The sequence below is a fragment of the Cervus elaphus genome, chromosome 6, assembly GCF_910594005.1.
Source record: "Cervus elaphus chromosome 6, mCerEla1.1, whole genome shotgun sequence".
In the NCBI taxonomy this organism is placed as follows: domain Eukaryota; kingdom Metazoa; phylum Chordata; class Mammalia; order Artiodactyla; family Cervidae; genus Cervus; species Cervus elaphus.
In genome coordinates this window covers 26107014-26127366 of record NC_057820.1, presented here as the reverse complement: position 1 = coordinate 26127366, position 20353 = coordinate 26107014, and the positions used below count along the sequence as shown (strand labels likewise).

At 42.7% G+C, this 20353-nt stretch overlaps 1 protein-coding gene across 1 annotated transcript in view; it reads left to right on the top strand.

Annotated features, from left to right (window-relative positions):
* The window catches only part of PARM1 (prostate androgen-regulated mucin-like protein 1), a 123582-nt gene extending 104334 nt beyond the window's left edge, over positions 1 to 19248 (top strand). The window contains exon 4 of the mRNA XM_043906472.1: positions 15345 to 19248. Coding sequence (XP_043762407.1) covers positions 15345 to 15429 — 85 coding nt within the window. The 3' untranslated portion in view covers positions 15430 to 19248. The remainder of the gene's footprint in view (positions 1 to 15344) is intronic.
* The last annotated feature ends 1105 nt before the right edge of the window (positions 19249 to 20353 follow it).

Below are 20353 nucleotides of genomic sequence, written 5' to 3'. Positions count from 1 at the left end.
GTGTTAGTTTCGGCTCTGTGGCAACATGAATTAGCTATTGTTCTTCAGTCTCTAAGTCATATCCAGCTCTTGGCGACCCCACGGTCTGCAACACGCCAGGCAGCCCTGTCCATCCCCAGCTCCTGGAGCTCACTCAAACTCATGTCCATTGAGTCGGTGATGCCATCCAACCATCTCATCCTCTGTCATCCCCTTCTCCTCCAGCCTTCAATCTTTCCCAGCATCAGGGTCTTTTCCAGTGAGTCGGCTCTTTGCATCAGGTGGCCAAAGTTTTGGAGCTTAGGCTTCAGCATCAGTCCTTCCAGTGATATTCAGGGTTAATTTCCTTGAGGATTGACTGGTTTGATCTCCTTTCAGTCCAAGGGACTCTCAAGAGTCTTCTGCAGCTCCTGTCCGAAAGCATCAATTCTTAGGTGCTCAGCCTATGTATACATATATTCCCGCCCTCTGGAGCCTCTCTCCCACCCCACTGCCATCCCACCCCTCTAGGCCATCACAGAGCCCTGGGCTGAGCTCCCTGGGTTATATAGCAGCTTCCCAGTAGTTATCTCTTTTTACACACGACAGTGTATATATATATATACATATGTCAGTGCTACTTTCTCGGTTCATCCCATCTTCTCCTTCCCTGCCTGTGTTCACAGGTCCATTCTTCTCACCTCTGGCTATTCCTGCCCGGCAAATAGGTTCATCAGTAGCGTTTGTCTTGTTGGACCCTCTCCCAGAAATGCTTTTCTTCTAGTTCTTCCTTATACATGGCTTTTCTTCTAGTTCTTCCTCATACATGGCTTTTTTCCTAGTTCTTCCTCAGACATGGCTTTCAAGTGACATCCTCTAGGAGAGGTCCCTCCTCTTGGTTTGGGTCCCTTGTTATTTCTTCTCCTAGTGTCTCAATTTCATCCTGGCTATCATCACTATCTGTGATTTCATTCATATATATATATATATATATATATATATATATATATTTGTTTGCATGTCTATTGTCTCTTTTCCCCACAAAACTGTAAGCTGCGTGAGGATCCTGGCTTTATCTGTGAGCATTTTGCTGGCATGAAGAAGATGCTTAATACACTGAATAAATGAACAACCAAACATAAGAACATGCAAGCACACAGACAAGGTAGTGCACACAGGTGTGCTCCTGCTTTTTCTCATCACTGCTGAGCTTCTTTCTCAAGGGGCATGTCTGGGTCTCCACTCAGAGCTCATATATTTAGTGTCTCATCTCTAACCACACCTCCCTTCCGCTGCCTCTCATCTTCTCCAGTCACCCCAGCCCAGCCCAGTGCCCACAGGGAAGCCCTCCCCTCCCACTCCCCTTTTATCTCCCTCTATCTTTTGGTCTACATATGAACCAAATCAATCTAATGAGGGTGTCAAGTATGAGAATGCCTTGTAATATCACCCTTATCTCAGGTACAAAGAACAGGAAAGAAAGGTTTCAAAGAGAAACTGGAATTAAAGTGTCAGCATTATCTGTGTCTAAAGCCTTTATGAAAGGTTTCAGGGTCTTCAGATTTTTAAAAAAATTATCTTTCTCTTCATTAAGTCTGTATTTCCTTGAGCATCAAACAGTTTTATGAATTATATCTTACTCAATGTTACCCTTTTCCATCTGGCTTAATTACTAGTTTATCATAGTGGAAACACTGCATTTTAATTACAAGTTATATTGGCTTTTATGAACCTTTCTGAGTACTTCATTCCTACTTTGTCACAGAGCTTCTCTTTGTGTTTGGGAGATTCAGGGTGGGATTCAAAAAAAGGAACTTACAGAGAAACTTTGGAGTCATTTTGGCATCACCAGTGGTGAGTTCCAAAGGGCTCGGTCACCAAAAGGAAGATGCACACAGACTGTGGTACAAAATAGAAACACTTCCCTCTCTCCACACAAAAATAATGTTGAAATAACCTCAGGACTGTTCCTCTTGACCCCAGGCAAGAATTTAAGCTCACCACCTGAAGCCTGCCGCACAGACAGGCAGACGAGAACAGAAACTAAGAACTGAGATTCCACTGGGGATCAGGGGCATGTCAGTTTCTGTCCCAGCCCTCACATTTTCTAGCAGGTTCTATTAATACCATCACCTTGGCATGTAACAAAGATTCACTAACCTTGACGTCCCTCCTCTTTCAGATGATATGGTGGTTTAGTCACTAAGTTGTATCTGACTCTTGTGACCCCATGGACTGTAGCCCGCCAGGCTCCTCTGTTCATGGGATTCTCTAGGCAAGAATACTGGAGTGGGTAGCTATTCCTTTCCCCAGGGGATCTTCCCAACCCAGGGATCAAACCTGGGTCTCCTGCATTGCAGGCAGATTCTTTACCGACTGAACCACCAGGGAAGCCCCTTTAGGATGAGGACGGTAGTTTTAACTGTTGATAGCATCATTTGGAGGAAGATGGACGCTGCTTCCCAAGTATTCTGCCACCACCACCACCATCCCTGTCCTCATCATCAAGTGGTCAGCTGGAAGGAACCCCAGTAAGACGGTTGCTCCATAGATAGTTACTCAGCATTAGCCATGTGCCGGGCACTCTTTTAAGCACTGGGGTCATTATCGGTGATAAGACACAGTTCTGCCATCTCAGAACTCGGTGGGTTTGGAAAAGTTAGTTAGCAGGTCATTAAAATTGGTTCTAATGAGTGCTGATTAAAATTGTATAACATTTTATTTTAAAAATTTAAGATATATTTTTTCTCCAAGCTTTCTCCACATAATAAATTCAGTGAATGACTGAATTGAACTAGTCGTTGTTTCTCTTCCCCATAGTGCAGATCCTCCTCTTAATGTAGAAAAGCCCCCAGTGGTATGAGTATAAGATTGTTCATTATTTTTGGCACTACAGACTTAAGGATGGATAAAGTGATCAGACCCCTGTTTGGAAACCCCCTAAGGAAAACCCCTTTCTGCTGCTATGTTAATTATTTTGGAAAAATGATAACATAAGGAGGTTAATAGCACTCATAAATCTTAAGGTTGTGCTAAAACCCCTTCAAATGTTACTCTGCCAGATTCTTGGATAGCCCCACTAAATCATTACGAGGCTTCCCAGGTGGCCCTAGTGGTAAAGAACCTGCCTGTCAATGCAAGAGACACAGGTTCGATCACTGGGCCAGGAAGAACCCCTGGAGGAGGAAATGGCAACCCACTCCAGTATTCTTGTCTGGAGAATCCCACAGATAGAGGATCCTGGGGGGCCACTGTTCATAGGGTCACGAAGGGTTGGACCCAACTGAAGCAACTTAGCACACACTAATCATTCATCAAAAATACATTTGGCTCAGTTGTCAAATGTGCATACATGCGTGTGTGTGTGTTTATGCATATGCGTGCCTAAGATTAAGTTTGACCTTGGCTGGAAATTTCTTCCATTCCTATTGTCCCAGATTTCTGAGAACAGTAAAATGACAAGAAGTATGTTGTCTGTGGTTTTCACCTCATTTAGCCAGAGCAGCAAGTGACTGAAATCACAGCCCATGAAGGAGCCATTAGCATCTGGCTTGGGCTATAGCCTGGCCCAGCCACTGTCTGGGCCATTGCAGAAGAAGAGTCTGTTTGAAAGGGCAGCCTCATCACCAGAAAAAGGGCCTCCTCCTCCTTGAGAGTTCTGCAAAAGAGTGGCTTGAGAGTTTCACCTCTTTGCCAAATTCTAACTCCCTCTGAAGATGTTGGGTAAACTGATCAGCCATGCATTTTCACACTCCGCTCTTTAGGGATCCGTGACCGCTAGTTTTGTCACATTATCTCCTGCCTGGAGGACCTCATCTCTCTGTAACATAAGCCACGTTTAGGTGCAGCTAATAAAAATGAACAGCCCAGAACCTTCCAACACTCTTTTCTACTATCCGCCCATGCACTGTAGCCGGCAGGAGTATGGAGTGGAGGGAGGAACATGGGCTTTGTAATCAGGTTAGATTCTGACCCTTCTACTTACTATTTAGGTGGCCTTGGGCAAATTATAATCTCCCTGATCCTTCATTTCTTCACCTGAAAAAATAGAGCAGATAACATCTATCTTTCAAGGTTGTCTGGCAGAGGAAATGAAGGAATGAATGTAGGCAACCTGGAAAGACCATATTACATGGTGGTTAAGGACACAGACTCTAAGGCAAGTTTATTAATCACTCTGTGCTCAGCTTCTTCCCTTATGAAATGGAACTAGAACACGAACACCTAACTCAGGCTTGTTATGAGGGTTAAATTATGATACAGATAAACATTCAGGTCCCAGGGTTGAAGTGAGGGCCATGGTAGGGTCAGTACTGTCATCATTGTAATTGACATCATGTGCTTCCTGCTTAGTCGCTAAGTAAAATAGTAGCCACCAAGAGCCCCACTCCCCAGGCATCAGGGATTCAAAGGAGAGCAGAGAGCAGAGGAGGAGGAAGATGACGCAGCAGCTCACTTTTCTAATTACATGTTGATATGAAGACTTCCATGTTCCAGCCCAGCAATTTCAGTTGTGCTTTTTCTAAATGCCTGTGAAGTGGCATCCTCGTGCTGCATTCATTAATAGAAACTATATGTCAATGTATGGCAAAAACCACTACAATATTGTAAAGTAATTAGCCTCCAACTAATAAAAATAAATGGGGGGGGGGGAAGGTACCCACAAAAAAAAAAAAAAAGAAAGTATCTCTGTAAAGTCTTTATTCCAGGGCTTGTTTGCAACTTTAAAAGAAAGCAAAAGCCCCGCCTGCCTCTAGCAGAAGGGTGTCTTTAATTAGTGATGATTGAAGAATGAGGTAAGTCGGTTTTGTTTTTGTTTAAATTGGCTCAAAACTGTTCGGCCACGGGATAATCTCCCGGGCGGGAGACCGTATCTGTTACAGTACTGGGGATGCTGCTGTAATTAGGTGTGCTGGTAACCCAGACAGACAACACGGGCTGTTCCCGTCACAAAAATAACTGTGATCTTGATTTGTAGACACAACAGGACCTGGCTCTTAAGGCATCTTGTTAGAAGTAACCTGTTTTGCTTTAAGTCTTCTGGTGATGACATTTTCTACAACTGGATTCCTCCTGGATGTTATTAGGTTTAAAAAGCAGGCCCACAAGGAGCCAGTCATGATGTCTAAGATCTTCTGGCATTTGTTTGCTACACATTGGTCTTTTCAGACCAGCTTTTGGCATTCTGTAGGTCTAGTTGACTTGATTCTCTAACTCGGTGGTTCTCAAGTTTCGATGTGCATGACAGCCCGTGGGCAAGCTTACTGAAAACAGAGTTTCCTGGGTCTCAGCCCCTTAGGTTCTGACTCCGTGTGGCAGGCTGGGGCCCATACACTGGCAGCTCTCAACAGGTCACGGGTGATGCCAAAGCTGCTGGTCCAAGGACCAGACTTGAAGTAACTCTACTCTACTTTCACCTCCCAACACTCTAAAAACACAGGGCTCTAAAGTTTCCCAGGTATAATCTTCTGTTGTTTCATGCCTTTGTTTTTTTGAACATGCTGACCCCTGACTAGGGGTATTTGGTTCACCTTTTTTAAAATTCGAGCATAATTGCTTTCCAATGTGTTGTGTTAGTTTCTGCTGCACAACTAAGTGAATCAGCCATATGTATACAGATATCCCCTCTCTCTTGGACCCCCATCCTACCCCGCTGGGTCATCACAGAGCATGGAGCAAAGACCCCTGCGCTTCGCAGCAGCTTCCCACGAGCTCTCTATTTTGCACATGGTAGGATATATATGGTTGTCCAAGGAGGCCTTACAGATAGTTGTGAAAAGAAGAGAAGCGAAAGGCAAAGGAGAAAAGGAAAGATATACCCATTCGAATGCAGAGTTCCAAAGAATAGCAAGGAGAGATAAGAAAGCCTTCCTCAGTGATCAATGCAAAGAAACAGAGGAAGACAATAGGAAGGGGAAGACTAGAGATCTCTTCAAGAAAATTAGAGATACCAAGGGAACATGTCATGCAATGATGGGCACAATAAAGGACAGAAATGGTATGGACCTAACAGAAGCAGAAGATATTCAGAAGAGGTGGCAAGAATACACAGAAGAACTGTACAAAAAAGATCTTCATGACCCAGATAATCACAATGGTGTGATCACTCATCTAGAGCCAGACATCCTGGAATGCAAAGTCAGGTGGGCCCTAGGAAACATCACTATGAACAAAGCTAGTGGAGGTGATGGAATTCCAGTTGAGCTATTTCAAATCCTGAAAGATGATGCTGTGAAAGTGCTGCACTCAATATGCCAGCAAATTTGGAAAACTCAGCAGTGGCCACAGGACTGGAAAAGGTCAGTTTTCATTCCAATCCCTAAGAAAGGCAATGCCAGAGAATGCTCAAACTATTGCATAATTGCACTCATCTCACACGCTAGCAAAGTAATGCTCAAAATTCTCCAAGCTAGTCTTCAACAGTACGTGAACCATGAACTTCCAGATGTTCAAGCTGGGTTAAGAAAAGGCAGAAGAAATAGAGACCAAATTGCCAACATCTGTTGGAATATCAAAAAAGCAAGAGAGTTCCAGAAAAACATCTACTTTTGCTTTATTGACTATGCCAAAGTGTTTAACTGTGTGGATCACAACAAACTGTGGAAAATTCTGAAAGAGATGGGAATAGCAGACCACCTGACCTGCCTCCTGAGAAATCTGTATGCAGGTCAGGAAACAACAGTTAGAATTGGACATGGAACAACAGACTTGTTCCAAATCGGGAAAGGAGTGTCACCCTGCTTATTTAACGTATATGCAGAGTACATCATGAGAAATGCTGGGCTGGAGGAAGCACAAGCTGGAATCAAGATTGCCGGGAGAAATATCAATAACCTCAGATATTCAGATGACACCACCCTTATGGGAGAAAGTGAAGAAGAACTAAAGAGCCTCTTGATGAAAGTAAGAGAGGAGAGTGAGAAAGTTGGCTTGAAACTGAACATTCAGAAAACTAAGATCATGGTATCTGGTCCCATCACTTCATGGCAGATAGATGGGGAAACAGTGCAAACAGTGACAGACTATTTTTGTGGGGGTGGGGGCTCTAAAATCACTGCAGATGGTGACTGCATCCATGAAGTTAAAAGATGCTTGCTCCTTGGAAGGAAAGCTATAACCAACCTAGACAGCATATTAAAAAGCAGAGACATTACTTTGCCAACAAAGGTTCATCTAATCAAGGCTATGGTCTTTCCAGTAGTTATGTATGGATGTGAGAGTTGGACTATAAAGAAAGCTGAGTGCCAAAAAATTGATGCTTTTGAACTGTTGTTTTGGAGAAGACTCTTGAGAGTCCCTTGGACTGCAAGGAGATCCAACCAGTCCATCCTAAAGGAAATCAGCCCTGAATGTTCATTGGAAAGACTGATGTTGAAGCTGAAACTCCCAATACTTTGGCCACCTGATGTGAAGAGCTGACTCATTTGAAAAGGCCCTGATGCTGGGAAAGATTGAAGGGGATGACAGAGGATGAGATGGTTGGATGGCATCACCAACTCAATGGACATGAGTTTGAGTAAACTCCAGGAGTTGGTGATGGACAGGGAGGCCTGGCATGCTGCAGTCCATGGGGTCAAAACAAGTTGGACACAACTGAGCTACTAAACTGAGTATATGGACCTTTGTTGGCAAAGTAATGTCTCTGTGTTTTAAAATGCTTCTAGGTTTGTCATAGCTTTCCTTCCAAGGAGCAAATAACACTTAATTTCACGGCTGCAGACACCTCCACAGTGAATTCAGAGCCCAACAAAGTAAAATCTGCCACTGTTTCCATTTTTTCCCCATCTATTTGCCATGAAGTGATGGGACAGGATACCATGATCTTAGTTTTTTGAATGTTGAGTTTCAAGCCAACTTTTTCACTCTCCTCTTTCACTTTTATCAAGAGGCTATTTAGTTCTTCTTAGCTTTCTACCATTAGAGTGGTATCATCTGCTTATCTGAGGTTGTTGATATTTATCCCAGCAGTCTTTATTCCAGCTTGTGAGTCATCCAGCCTGGCATTTTGCCTTATGTACTCTGCATAGAAGTTAAATAAAAAGGGTGACAATCTACAGCCTTGTCGTACTCCTTCCCCAATTTTGAATCAGTCAGTTGTTCTATGTCCAGTTCTAACTGTTGCTTCTTGTCCCACATACAGGTTTCCAGGAGACAGTAAGGTGGTCAGGCATTCCCATCTCTTTAAGAATTTTCTACAGTTTGCTGCAACCCACACAGTCAAAAACTTTAGCATAGTCATTAAAGAAGTAGATGTTTTTCTGGAATTCCCTTGCTTTCTCAATTACCCAGTGAATGTTGGCAATTTGATCTCTGGTTCCTCTGCCTTTTCTAAACCCAGCTTGTATATCTGGAAGTTCTCAGTTCACATACTGCTGAACCCTTCCTAGAAGGATTTTGAGCAAAACCTTGCTAGCATGTGAAATGAGCACAATTGCACAGTAGTTTGAACATTCTTTGGCATTGCCCTTCTATGGGATTAGGATGAAAACTGACCTTTTCCAGTCCTGTGGCAACTACTGAGTTTTCCAAATTTGCTGGCATATTGAGTGCAGCAGTTTAACTGCATCATCTTTTAGGATTTTAAATAGCTCTGCTGGAATTCCATCACCTCCACTAGCTTTGTTCCTAGTAATGCTTCCTAAGGCCCACTTCCTAAGGTCCAAAATGTCTGGCTTTAGGTGAGTGATCACACTATCATGTTTTTGCGGGTCATTAAAATTATTTTTGTGCAGTTATTCTGTGTATACTTGCCACCTGTTCTTAATTTCTTCTGCTTCTGTTAGGTCCATACTATTTCTATTCAATAAGGGATCTTTGCATGAAACGTTCCCTTGATCTCTCCAATTTTCTTGAAGAGATCTCTAGTCTTTCCCATTCTGTTGTCTTCCTCTATTTCTTTGCGTTGCTCATTTCAGAAGACTTTCTTATCTCTCATTGCTATATTCTGGAACTGAACTCTGCAATTCAGTTGTGTATATTTTTCCCTTTCTTCCTTGCTCTTTACTTCTCTTCTTTCCTCAGCGATTTGCAAGCCTCCTCAGACAATGACTTTGCTTTCTTGCATTTCTTTTTCTTTGGGATGGCTTTGGTGACTGCCTTCTGTACAGTCTGTCCATGGTTCTTCAGGCACTCAGTCAGATGTAATCCCTTAAATCTGTTCATCACCTCTCATGTATAGTCATAAGGATTTCATGTAGGTCATACTTGAATAGCCTAGTGATTTTTCCTCCTTTCTTCAATTTAAGTCTGAATTTTACAACAAGGAGTTCATGATCTGAGCCAGTTTTGGGTAGCAAAACAGTGTGGTACTCAGCTCCCAGTCTTGTTTTTGCTGACTGTATAGAGTTTCTCTATCTTCGGCTACAAATATAATTAATCTGATTTCTGTATTGACCATTTGGTGATGTCTATGTGTAGAGTCATCTCTTATGTTTTTGGAAGAGAGTGTTTTCTATGCCCAGCATGTTATCTTGATGAATCTCTGTTAGCCTTTGCCCTGCTTCATTCTGTACTGCAAGGTCAAACTTTCCCGTTATTCCAGGTATCTCCTGACTTCCTACTTTTGCATTCCAATCCCCTATGATGAAAAGGACATCATTTTTGGTGTTAGTTCTAGAAGGTTTTGTAGGTCTTCATAGAACTGGTCAACTTCAGCTTCTTCACCATCAGTGATTGGGACAAAGACTTGGATTACTGTGATTTTGAATGGTTTGCCTTGGAAAGGAACCAAGATCATTCTGTCATTTTTGAGATTATACCCAAGTACTGCATTTTGGACTCTGTTGTTAACCATGAGAGTTGCTTCATTTCTTCTAAGGGATGCTCCCACTGGAATGTAAGCTCCCTTAGGACAGAAATTTCTGTCTCTTAGTTCACTAGAATAGCCTGGAATAAGGCCCCAGAATAAGGCCTGATCAATGGTAACTTTCCGATGAATAAGTGAAAGAAGCCAGGCAGGGAAATGAGAATCAGAAAAAAAAAAAAAAAAGCCACAGACATAAACAAAGGAGACAGTGACAGCTACACAAAACTGGCTTTGCTAATGGATGATGCGAGTCTAAGGCTTAATGGCTAATGACTAATGAGCTGCAAGTTCAGTTATGTTTTCCCAGCACTAAGCCATATCTTATTCATATTTATAACTCTCCTTTTTAGCATGTAATAAGCCCCAATGATTGAATGGAAAGATACACTTAACTAGGGACAAGAGGACCTTAGGAGGAATAGTAATAAGCCAAGTTGTAGACCTGATGGAGACCTGGAGTTGACCCTTATAAAGGAGGAGGTGTTTTCTAAAATATGTTTGTCTCGACAAACAGTAAACACCTCATTCATTTTCAAAGACCACTGAGTTCTATTAAGTATTGATGCTATAGCTATCTTAAAATAGGTACGTTTTCACAGTTGTGGAAAAGGCTTCAAACCACAAGCGTCACCACTGCATTTACCAATTGTCACCAAGAAGGCATCATTGATCAATTGGGGCGGGGGGAGAGGGAGTGGGGACTGCTGCTTTGTTAGAGCAAAACCACTTGAGAAGAAATCAATGAGGCAAGGGCTTCACATAAATCATATCCCATTTTGTCCCCTTGGGTTCTGTTGTTAGCTAACTAAACCATCTGATACAGTAGAACAACAGTGACAATAAGCATAGTGTCACTGATTTACAGGGGCTATGAGCTCATGCTGAATGCTTTAAAGCCATGTCATTGCATAGGAGAAATTCTAATTTTCTTTCCTCTTCTAATCTTTAAGGTCAAAACTGTGGCTTTGGCCCTCTATGTTCCTTTTTTTTTCTTTGGAAAGAAAGTATAATTGCTTTACAATGTTGTGTTGATTTCTGCTGCTCAACAAAGTGAATCAGCTATATGTATACATACATCCCCTTCCTCTTGAGCCTCCCTCTCACCCTCCCCCCATCTCATCCTCAAATCATCACAGAGCACCGACCTGAGCTCCCTTTCCTATATAGTTGCTTCCCACTAGCTTTCTGCTTTACACACGATAGTGTATATGTCAATTCTACTGTCTCAGTTCAACACCCCCTCTCCTCTCCACACCCTACTTCTGTGTCTACAAGTGTCTATGTCTGCATCTGCTAAAGTCTCTATTCCTGCCCTGCTAAAATAGGTTCATCAGGACCATTTTTCTAGATTCCATATATGTGCGGATGGCTACAGGCCATCCTAATCCCAATAATAAAGAATCCGCCTGCAATGCAGGAGACACGGGAAATGTGGGTCGGGAAGATCCCCTGGAGGAGGAAATGACAACCCACTCTAGTATTCTTGCCAGGAAAATTCCATGGACAGAAGAGCCTGGCGGGCTACAGTCCACGGGGTTGCAGAGTTGGATGCGACTAAGTGACTGGGCACATACTAATCCCTGCTGGTATTGACCAAGGAAACAGTGTATTTTCTCTGTGTCCTGTTCATATGCTACACTGGATCTAAGCAGTGATCATCAAGTATTTATAAAAGTATCATTGTGTTAAGAGCAACATATCAGACATTCAGAAAATTAGAAGCAAAGTAAGTCATAATCTGCCCCCCGGGAGGTTTACCATCTAGGGGAGCCAGTGCACAGCAAATGGAAACCTTTATTGTGCTGGCTGCCTGCCGGTCTTTATGAAGCAATGGAGTAAACAAAAGTGCCTTGACCTGACGATGATGTCATTCATACAGAGGGCTCTTCAGATTGAAATTAGATCAGCCGCCTTGCAGTACAGAGCCAGCTGACCTTAGTTTTAGTAGCAGCCCTCCCCATGACATCATAGCAACCGTCTTTCAGATCCCTGGAGCTAAGCCCCATCTTCCTAATTGTGGGAGTGGGAGATTTTTCACCACTTCAGGCTCCACAAATGCCAATCTTGAAAAGTCCCCCATTTCCATCTAAAACATGCCATGATTTAAGAAGTTCTGACCTGGAGAGCTAGTTGAAAGTGATCATTAATGATTCTCTACTTATCTCACAGACATGTACACACACACAAACACACACACACATATGCGCACACACATACACACACACAAAATGATGTGTTTGTCTTCCTCTTTCTGCAGCATTACAGGATTTACCCAAATCTGGCTTGAATTCCAGCTCACCCAATTCTTGTTTAGGCTCATAATAAAACATGCCCTTTGGGTTCGGTGGGGCTTCTCTGCTGGCTCAGAGGGTAGAGTATCTGTCTGCAATGCAGGAGACCTGGGTTTGATCCATGGGTCAGGAAGATCCCCTAGAGAAGGGCATAGATACCCACTCCAGTATTCTTGTCTGGAGAGTCCCATGGACAGAGGAACCTGACAGGCTACAGTCCATGGAGTCGCAAGAGTTGGACACGACTGAGCAACTACACTACCACGGGTTCAGTACATTCCCAAATACATTTTATCTCTATCTCTTACATTGCTTTCCTCATTTATCAGTAATTTGTTCAACTCGCAGTTCATTCAAATGAGAAGACAAAGAGAAATGAAAGCTCCATCTTTTTCCTTTATTTTACTTGTGTGTGTATGTGTGTGTGTTAGTAATAGTAGTAATAGTAGACATCTCTTAACAACACAAGAGATTCAGGTATAGCTCTGATCAAATAGTCTTGCCTGCAATAACCACAAGCAGTAAGACCTGATGCCCAGAAGATTTTTTAATCCTCTAACCTGACTCCAGCATGGTAATAATTTTGTTGAATGATAATATAAGAAGCTGGTTTTATAATCATGCCTGGGGCATAGTTTCAGGAGTTCCTGGTGAAAGTGAAGGAGGTTCAATTTTCACTTAGTAAACTCTTTTATTCTTTGCAGATCTACCATGAGTTCCTATATGTTTCATTATAATAAAAATTGAAAAACAATGTTGGTCAACATTTATTGTGCCTTTACTATGTGCCAGGTCTTTTATATGCATTACCTCATTTAATCCATCCAAAAATTCTAATGCAATTTTTTTTTGTTTCTCCATTTTGTAGATGAAGAAATATGGGGTTAAAGTTATAGTCTAGGATGTACATCTACAGGTTCAACTGATATTTTATGAGAATAAAATTACATGATAGATATAAAAATGCTGTGAGAAGTTAAATTACCATGCAAAGGTGAGGCAGGAGAATTCTATCAATAAGAGAATGTGTTTGTTGGGTCCTTGTTGGCCAGGCTTGCCACAGTAAATCATGCTGAAATTTAGGCCCAGCTCCAATCTTATAAGGGCTTCCCTGGTGACTCAGTGGTAAAGAACCCACCTGCCAATGTAGGAGATGCTGGCTGAATCCCTGGGTCAGGAAGATCCCCTGGAGGAGGAAATGGCAACCACTCCAGTATTCTTGCCTGGGAAATCCCATGGACAGAGGAGTCAGGTAGGCAGGCTACTGTCCTTGAGAGCACAAAGAGTCAGGACGCCCCAGTCTTGTAATCCCTAGGTTTTTACTTATTCATCCCATAGCTTCCATTTCTCAACCATCCAGTTAAAGGCTTTGATTGGAGTTGGAGGACTTAAGTGTGGCTGGAGTGTTCTACACTAACCTCCCCTATTCCTGCCAATCAATAGATCAGTGGTGTGTTATTTGTGACCTCTTTCCTTCGTGCACCTTTAAAAACAAAGTACACTGTGGAAGTTTTCAGGTATATAGACTGGGTCTACTGAGGCAGCCTTCAGGACAGAAATCAGAATCTTGAAAGCTAAGAGACTGAAGCCAACACATCAAGAATCTGGTTCTTTTCAAGATCATCTCTTCTCAAATACCTGACAGATATAAGTAAGTTTAGAAGAGTGCAGCAGTTATTTTAGCAACAGAGAGAAGTATATAACAAATGCTTTTTGTGCCTCTTGGGTTGTATTTTCATTTTGTTTAATTTTCATATTTAGGTGAGACAGAAATTAGGGGGGTATGTTTGTCTGTACTATATATATAGCATTCCTGATTTCCAGTGGCAAGGTGTAAAAATTCACAAGCTAGCCTGAATCTCAGAAGCACCAGGGTCTCATTTTGTAATATTCTCTCAGTCCTGTCATTAGTTTTAGCCTTAAAATGACATAATCCTTTCCAAGAAGCTCCCATCTTGTGAACAGATTGAATTTTCAGGATATTTTTTTTTCCAATCACTATTTCTTCCATAAGCATTTATTGAGGACTTACTATTTATTGAGGCTTTACTCTTTTAGGTGCTGGAATTACAGCTAAGAACAAATAAATCAGGCAAATAATCCATACATGAAGTCTAATTAGAGGAGAGAGGCAATAACAGTAAAAATAAGTAAATTATATGGTATGTTAGAAGGTGATGAGTACTATGAGTAAAATTAAGCAGGGAGTGCTGTGGGATGGGAGTTACAAGTTTAAATAGATTTTCTAAGGAAGGCCTCCTTGAGAAGGTGAAATTTGTGCAGACTTGAAGAAAATGAAAAGAACTGTGTGGAGATCTGGAGGAAAAATGTTCCAAGATGAGGGAACAGTAAGTGCAAAGGCCCTGAAAAAGGTGTGTCAGGCATGAGCAGAAAGAGCAAGAGGCACTGGCTTAGTAGCTGATATGCTCGGAGAGGTAATATCAGGAGCCAGACCCTGGAGGGCTTTGCAAACTATCGTGGTGACTTCGGCTTTTACTCTCTGTGGGGTGAGGGGCTGCTCAATGGTTTTAAATGGAAGCATGATAACAATCTGATTTCAGTTTCTTCTAGAAACAATATTAATTGTGGAACAGGTTCCCGGAATGACCCAGCAAAGCCTTATAAGTGCATATTACCATTGAACTCAGGTGCTAATCAAACTCTAAGAAGCTGAGCTCAGAGCACTGGGTTCAGATCCCAGAGGTGGGGGCTCAACTCATAGCTCAGTTGGGTGACTTTGGGTGTGTCTGTTAACATCTCCGAGCCCTATTCTCCTCATTGAAGAAGTAAGGATAAGCAATACTGGCCCATGGCTTTATTTTGAGGCTCACATGACCATGGAACATAGAAAAACTCTGTAGATGATGATAAAACATTATATGAAGTTCAGGGGGTGATGAGAGTATCAGTGGGTATGGTTCTGTCATTATCATTTCAGGGAAAATGAAGTCCAGAACCTAAGCTAAAATGCCAGGAATGCAACCTTTGCTTTCCCCTTACTTCTTATTAACTAGCCATGGAAATGAAGCCTCTTCCTTCTCCAGCACCAGAGGTCAAGGAGAGAGAAGGATCCAGCAGATCTCAACAGAAGGCGCCCATAGGGCTCCCAGTGGATCGGTCATAACTTACAGGGAGTTTGCAGATTGGGGCCTCCCTGCTTGGTGGGTCTGCTACCAAGAGTTTGTCCTGTGAAGAATCACATCTTCCCTTCCCCTTCAGGCCCCAGGGCACGGGGCTGTCCACATCATGGGCAACTTCTCCAACTAACCACAGCCTCTTCTTCCCACCAGGCATTCTTCCTACGGAAGGCTCTTGGACGACCATGACTACGGGTCCTGGGGAAACTACAACAACCCTCTGTATGACGACTCCTAACGAAAGAACGTGCCCGGGATGAGGAATAACTGTCTTTATTTATCAGTGCTTATCCAGTAGAATTAATAACAAGTACCTGAGGCGCCTTGAGCGACAATCCTGTTTTGTTGGTTTGGTTGTTTTGTTTTTTTTCCTCCCTCTCCTCTGGCTGCTGCAACTTCTCCTTTCTGGTACCAAAAAAACAAAAAAACAAAATTATTTAAAAGTGAGTGGAGTCTGATATGCAGCGGACCTGGGCCAACCCTGAGCCGTCCAGGCTGGACGCCACGGTGGTGACGTCTGTACCTAGCGGGGGTCCCACCGAGAGAAGAACCAGGAAGAGGGATGGATCAAGTTGTGTCATCAGGGGTTAATTTTAGGGGAACTTTCTGTGTGTGGTATTTCTTAAACTTTTCTTTATGAAGTTACATTAAATCTCCATGAGGGTGGGGAGGAGTTTGCCCTACAGGTAAGGAAGCAGGGGTTTCTCAGATTCCTTTTTAATCTTGGTTTATCTGGTTGTGTCTGATCGGATACCTGCTTGGCTCTGCAAGCTGGAGGCCAGCTTCTTAGCTGTCTAATTAGGGAGAGAGGAAGCAAGAAGGTGCCCTGGAGGGGACCAGCCGGCCGAGTACTACTACAGAGTAGCAGACTGCTGTCGGATCTCAGCGTGCCAGCCCCTCGGCCCCCCCTCCAGGCCATCTGTGTCTGCTAAGGATGCCCGGTTATCTAGCCAACTGCAGCTGGGACCCCAGCCCGCAAGCTTTCGGTGGAGTTGCGGTTCCACAGAAGAAGGCTGTGCAATGAGTTTAGTTGTAGGAGAGAAAGAGAGAGGCGTGTGGAGTGAGTGTAGGGTGGGGGGTCATGGAGGAGGGCGGGAGGGAAGTGGGGCAACATGCATTGAATACCTCATTAAGGAAGGTAGGATCAGCCCCCAGTGACTGTCAGAAGCATCTGCTGCATGGAGGAACCTGTAGAATCCTTGCTTTCTACCCACAAAGCAACTGGTTCACTGCCTTACTGTCTGTTGGATAATGGCTGTAAACTTTTTTTTTTTTTTTTTAATTTTTTAAAGGCACTAGTTTTTCTGCAATTACTCAGTGAGCCTTTTCCATAGGAAATGGACACCATGATTAATCCATTTATTTTCCCCAAACGCTTACCTTACTAATTCTGCCATTTAATAGATGAACACCCCTGGGTACACAGTTTTAAAATCCTGTGTCACGAATTTTGAGAAAGAACTGATTGTCTTTGTGGTCATCCATTTCCGGCCATGTTCTCAACAGCAGGTAATTGCATCCCACTGCCCCACTGGGAACATTTGAAAATGCCTGGTATAATTTTTGAGTGTCACCCCTTAGGGGTGCTAGAGGCCATGGGTAGAGGCCATGGATGTGCTGAATATCCCACAATGTAGAAGATAGCCCACCCTAACTGGGAGTTATCTGGCCGCAAATGTCACTAGTGCCAAGTGTGAGAAACCCTAATTTATTGTGATGCCCATTGTGACAAAGCAAGACGTTCCAGGTTAGTGATAGTTTTTACTTTTAACTAAATGAAATGATTCGTTAACTTTTTATCTGAAAAGTATTTAGTTTGTTGGCATTGTGTTTAAAGTATTTAGTTTGATGAGCTGTTTTTGCGCATGATTGCCTTTTTATTCCTCTGTGTTTTCTAGATAGCTTTATTTCATGGCTCTAACCCTGTCCTCCTGAAACACCTGGTGATAGCAACTGTCATCTTATGTCTGATTTCATGGCGTACAAAATATACATTAAGTTCTGTTTCAAAATGTGTTCTCTTGTCCGACGCTATCATACAGAAAGTGAAACTGCATTTTTTTATTTCTAAACTTGGACCTGCTGCCATGACTCTGTTTAGTTTCCAGAAACTTGACCTTGGACTCATCCTGTCACTTGCTGTGACCTAATGAAGTACCGACATGGAAACGGCCACTGCCAGGCAGTTCTAAACCTCTCTGGTGTCAGAAACATTAGACCTGTGCTACTTTCCACAGCCTGCCAACCCCTGGCTCTGAAAGAAATTAATCCTAAACTCCCTAGGTACCAAAGGAGAGTGAGCAACCCCTAGATAAGTATTTTATAACAGGAGGAGGGAATGAGAAGTAGGCTTCCAGGAATTCTCATATCTCTGATTTTGAAAATTTTTAAAAAGTGGACTTTCTCAGAAAAGTGGCCAGGAATGACCGAGGATGCCCCCTTTTAGCAATGCTTGGCCTGAATAACTGTCCCTCTTTCCTTCCCATAGCCTTACCCCCATAGGCTTTCGGTTTGGCAAAGGACACTTCAACAAAAACAAAGGACTTTCCATATATTTTCTCTTCACTCGGACACGGATATGTTGACAAAATGTTTATGAAGCCCCTTTGGAGAGGTGGTCTTCTGGATGTTGCTTCAGTCAAAAACACTTAGGTGAGAGGGACCAGCCTCTTCCCAGGGAATCCTGACCAATTATAAATCACTGGGTCAGCAAGCAGCTTTCCTCACCAAGGTTGCTGTTGTCCAAGAGCCTTTGATAGGTTGGTTGCTCTTATGAACTTCAGGATCTTTATGATAAAGAGAGGGCTCTGGACCTGCAGCACATGCATTCTGCAAGGTGACAGCTTCCCCTAAACCCTCGGGAAGTCCTTGTTATGCTAGTAGAAAATACCTATGGGTTGAACCTTATTTTGCCAAGTGCATTTTTCTGTTTTTGAGTTGGCCAAAAATGTTAACAACTGCATTCAACACACACACGCACACAACATATGCCAATAAGTGACGTCCTTTATCTCAGGGAGCGAGTCTGTTCAGGTCTACATAAGGGAAATGACTCCAGTGGGTCCAAAACAACTACACACCATCCAGGCACTGGACTAGTCAGAAAGTGTTAGAGAGAATGTCACTAACACTAGAAGAAGCCCCTTCTAGAATACAGGTTACAAACGCTGACAGAATGGGCTTCAACCTTGTTTTCTTGTGGCCCTGATGAAGGCTCTGGCCCTCCCTGGACGTCTGTGTCTTCATTTCTTAGGCGGGCGTGATGGTGTCCTATGGACCTCACCCCATGCTACCTCACAAATCTGCTGTGAGGATTAATGAAGTCATGTCTACAGTGTTTTCAGTTTCTGGAGAAAAATATTTATAGACATTTTAAGTATTACATAGATGTATAAGTGATCTTGGTTTCTTGTTTGGTGTGTTGTTTTTACTAAAATGTGTAAAATGACACCTGTATAATAGCTACATACAGACAGCTCTTAGAGCTCTGAGCTATGCCCCAGTGCTCCTGCCTGACTTCCTGGGACCACAAAGGAGGGTTTCCATCCCTGAATGAAAGGATGGCCCAGGACGCAGGTCTCACAGACTGTTGAGTTAGGGTAACACGTGTGGATATCTGAGCGCTAACAGCGTGGACCTGGCCTTTACCATCCCAAAGTCTTCTGAGTTCTCTGTGGAGTTGATTTGGGTTTACCATCATCTGTTTGCCCTTTGTCTTGCTTGCAGGGGTGCATGGTTCAATCCTTCGCATCTGGGAAATGAATTTTGCGACTGGGCCAGATGCTAATTTGCACGTTGATTCACCTTCTTTGCCTTTTACCTCTTTTGGCAAATGAATGTACCATTTCAACTTGGATTTTTAAGTGCTAGGTGATATTGGTAATAGTGCTAACCAAGAGACCAGTGCCAGATTGCTTTCTTGGGGTAAGCCCACACCATTTAAAGATGGAAAGACGTGCAACTTCTTTGCTATTTGATGTCATTGTATCTACATTTGTTGTAAGACCTATTGCATACTAATGATAATTATATCAATTAAAGTTCTTAAAAGCTCGCATCTGACAGTGGTGATTCACATTTTGATATGTTTTGTTATTCAAGCCATTTGGTTGCTGTGCTCCGTACTGCTTGCGTTAAGCAGCCATGGCTTGTTCTTAGAGAAAATTTATCCCACAACAATAAATAATACCTTCTGCAGAGTGGGAAGTTCTCTCTGATCTTGAAACAGAACTGAAGGATGTCAGAAATGAAGAAACTTTCCAAGCAGTGATTTTACTCTTAACTATACACCATGCCTTATAAAATAGTTGTAAAAAAGAAACACTTTGATTCAATAAAGTGTTATATATAATAAGTTATATTAAGGTGGTAGCAGTACATTTGATACTTGCTTTGTTCTCCTTCAAAAACACTCAGCATACCCATCCTATCTGACAGTTAAATAGCAGGCAGTTTTAATCATCCAGAATATTATTCCCACCCCCAGAAGCCAACCGAAGACTATTCTAATTCTGAAGAAAATGGCAATAGCAAACCCCAGCATCTTGCAGCATAGGAAAGAAAGGGATACACTTGCAAACTAGAGCAAGATGATTTGATGATGGATTTAAACTTAAGGTCAGACTTAATACATTTCGATACCTGACTTCCAGTGCCACAACATGGAGGATTGATGGGGAGACATCAAGATGGACAAAGAGGACAAGACATGAAACAGGCCCTTCCCCACTGATCATTCAGAGGACCTGCCATGGGCCCAAAAACACGTATTAACTCCATTATTCCAAGCGTGCCTTCACAGGTTTGGTCAGAAAGCACATTAAGTGTGCATAGAAAGAGAAAGCCTAATAATAATTTGTAGTGTTCACATCTTTTGAATTATTGGGTCAGATCAATTTTTTCCCCTGTAGCATAGCTTTTCCAAGTCAAGTCATAATCTGTTTCAATCATTGAGTAACCTATCTCCAATCTTTTACTCTCCTAAAATTCAACAGTGTGCCCCAGTAGCTAGTAGCTATATTTTGATTTTCATCAGAAAGGATTGAGTCATAAGTGACAATTAAAAACACTGATCAAGGGACTTCCCTGGTGGTCCAGTTGCTAGGACTCTGCACTCCCAAGGCAGAAGGCCCAGGTTAAATCTCTGGTCAGGGAACTAGACC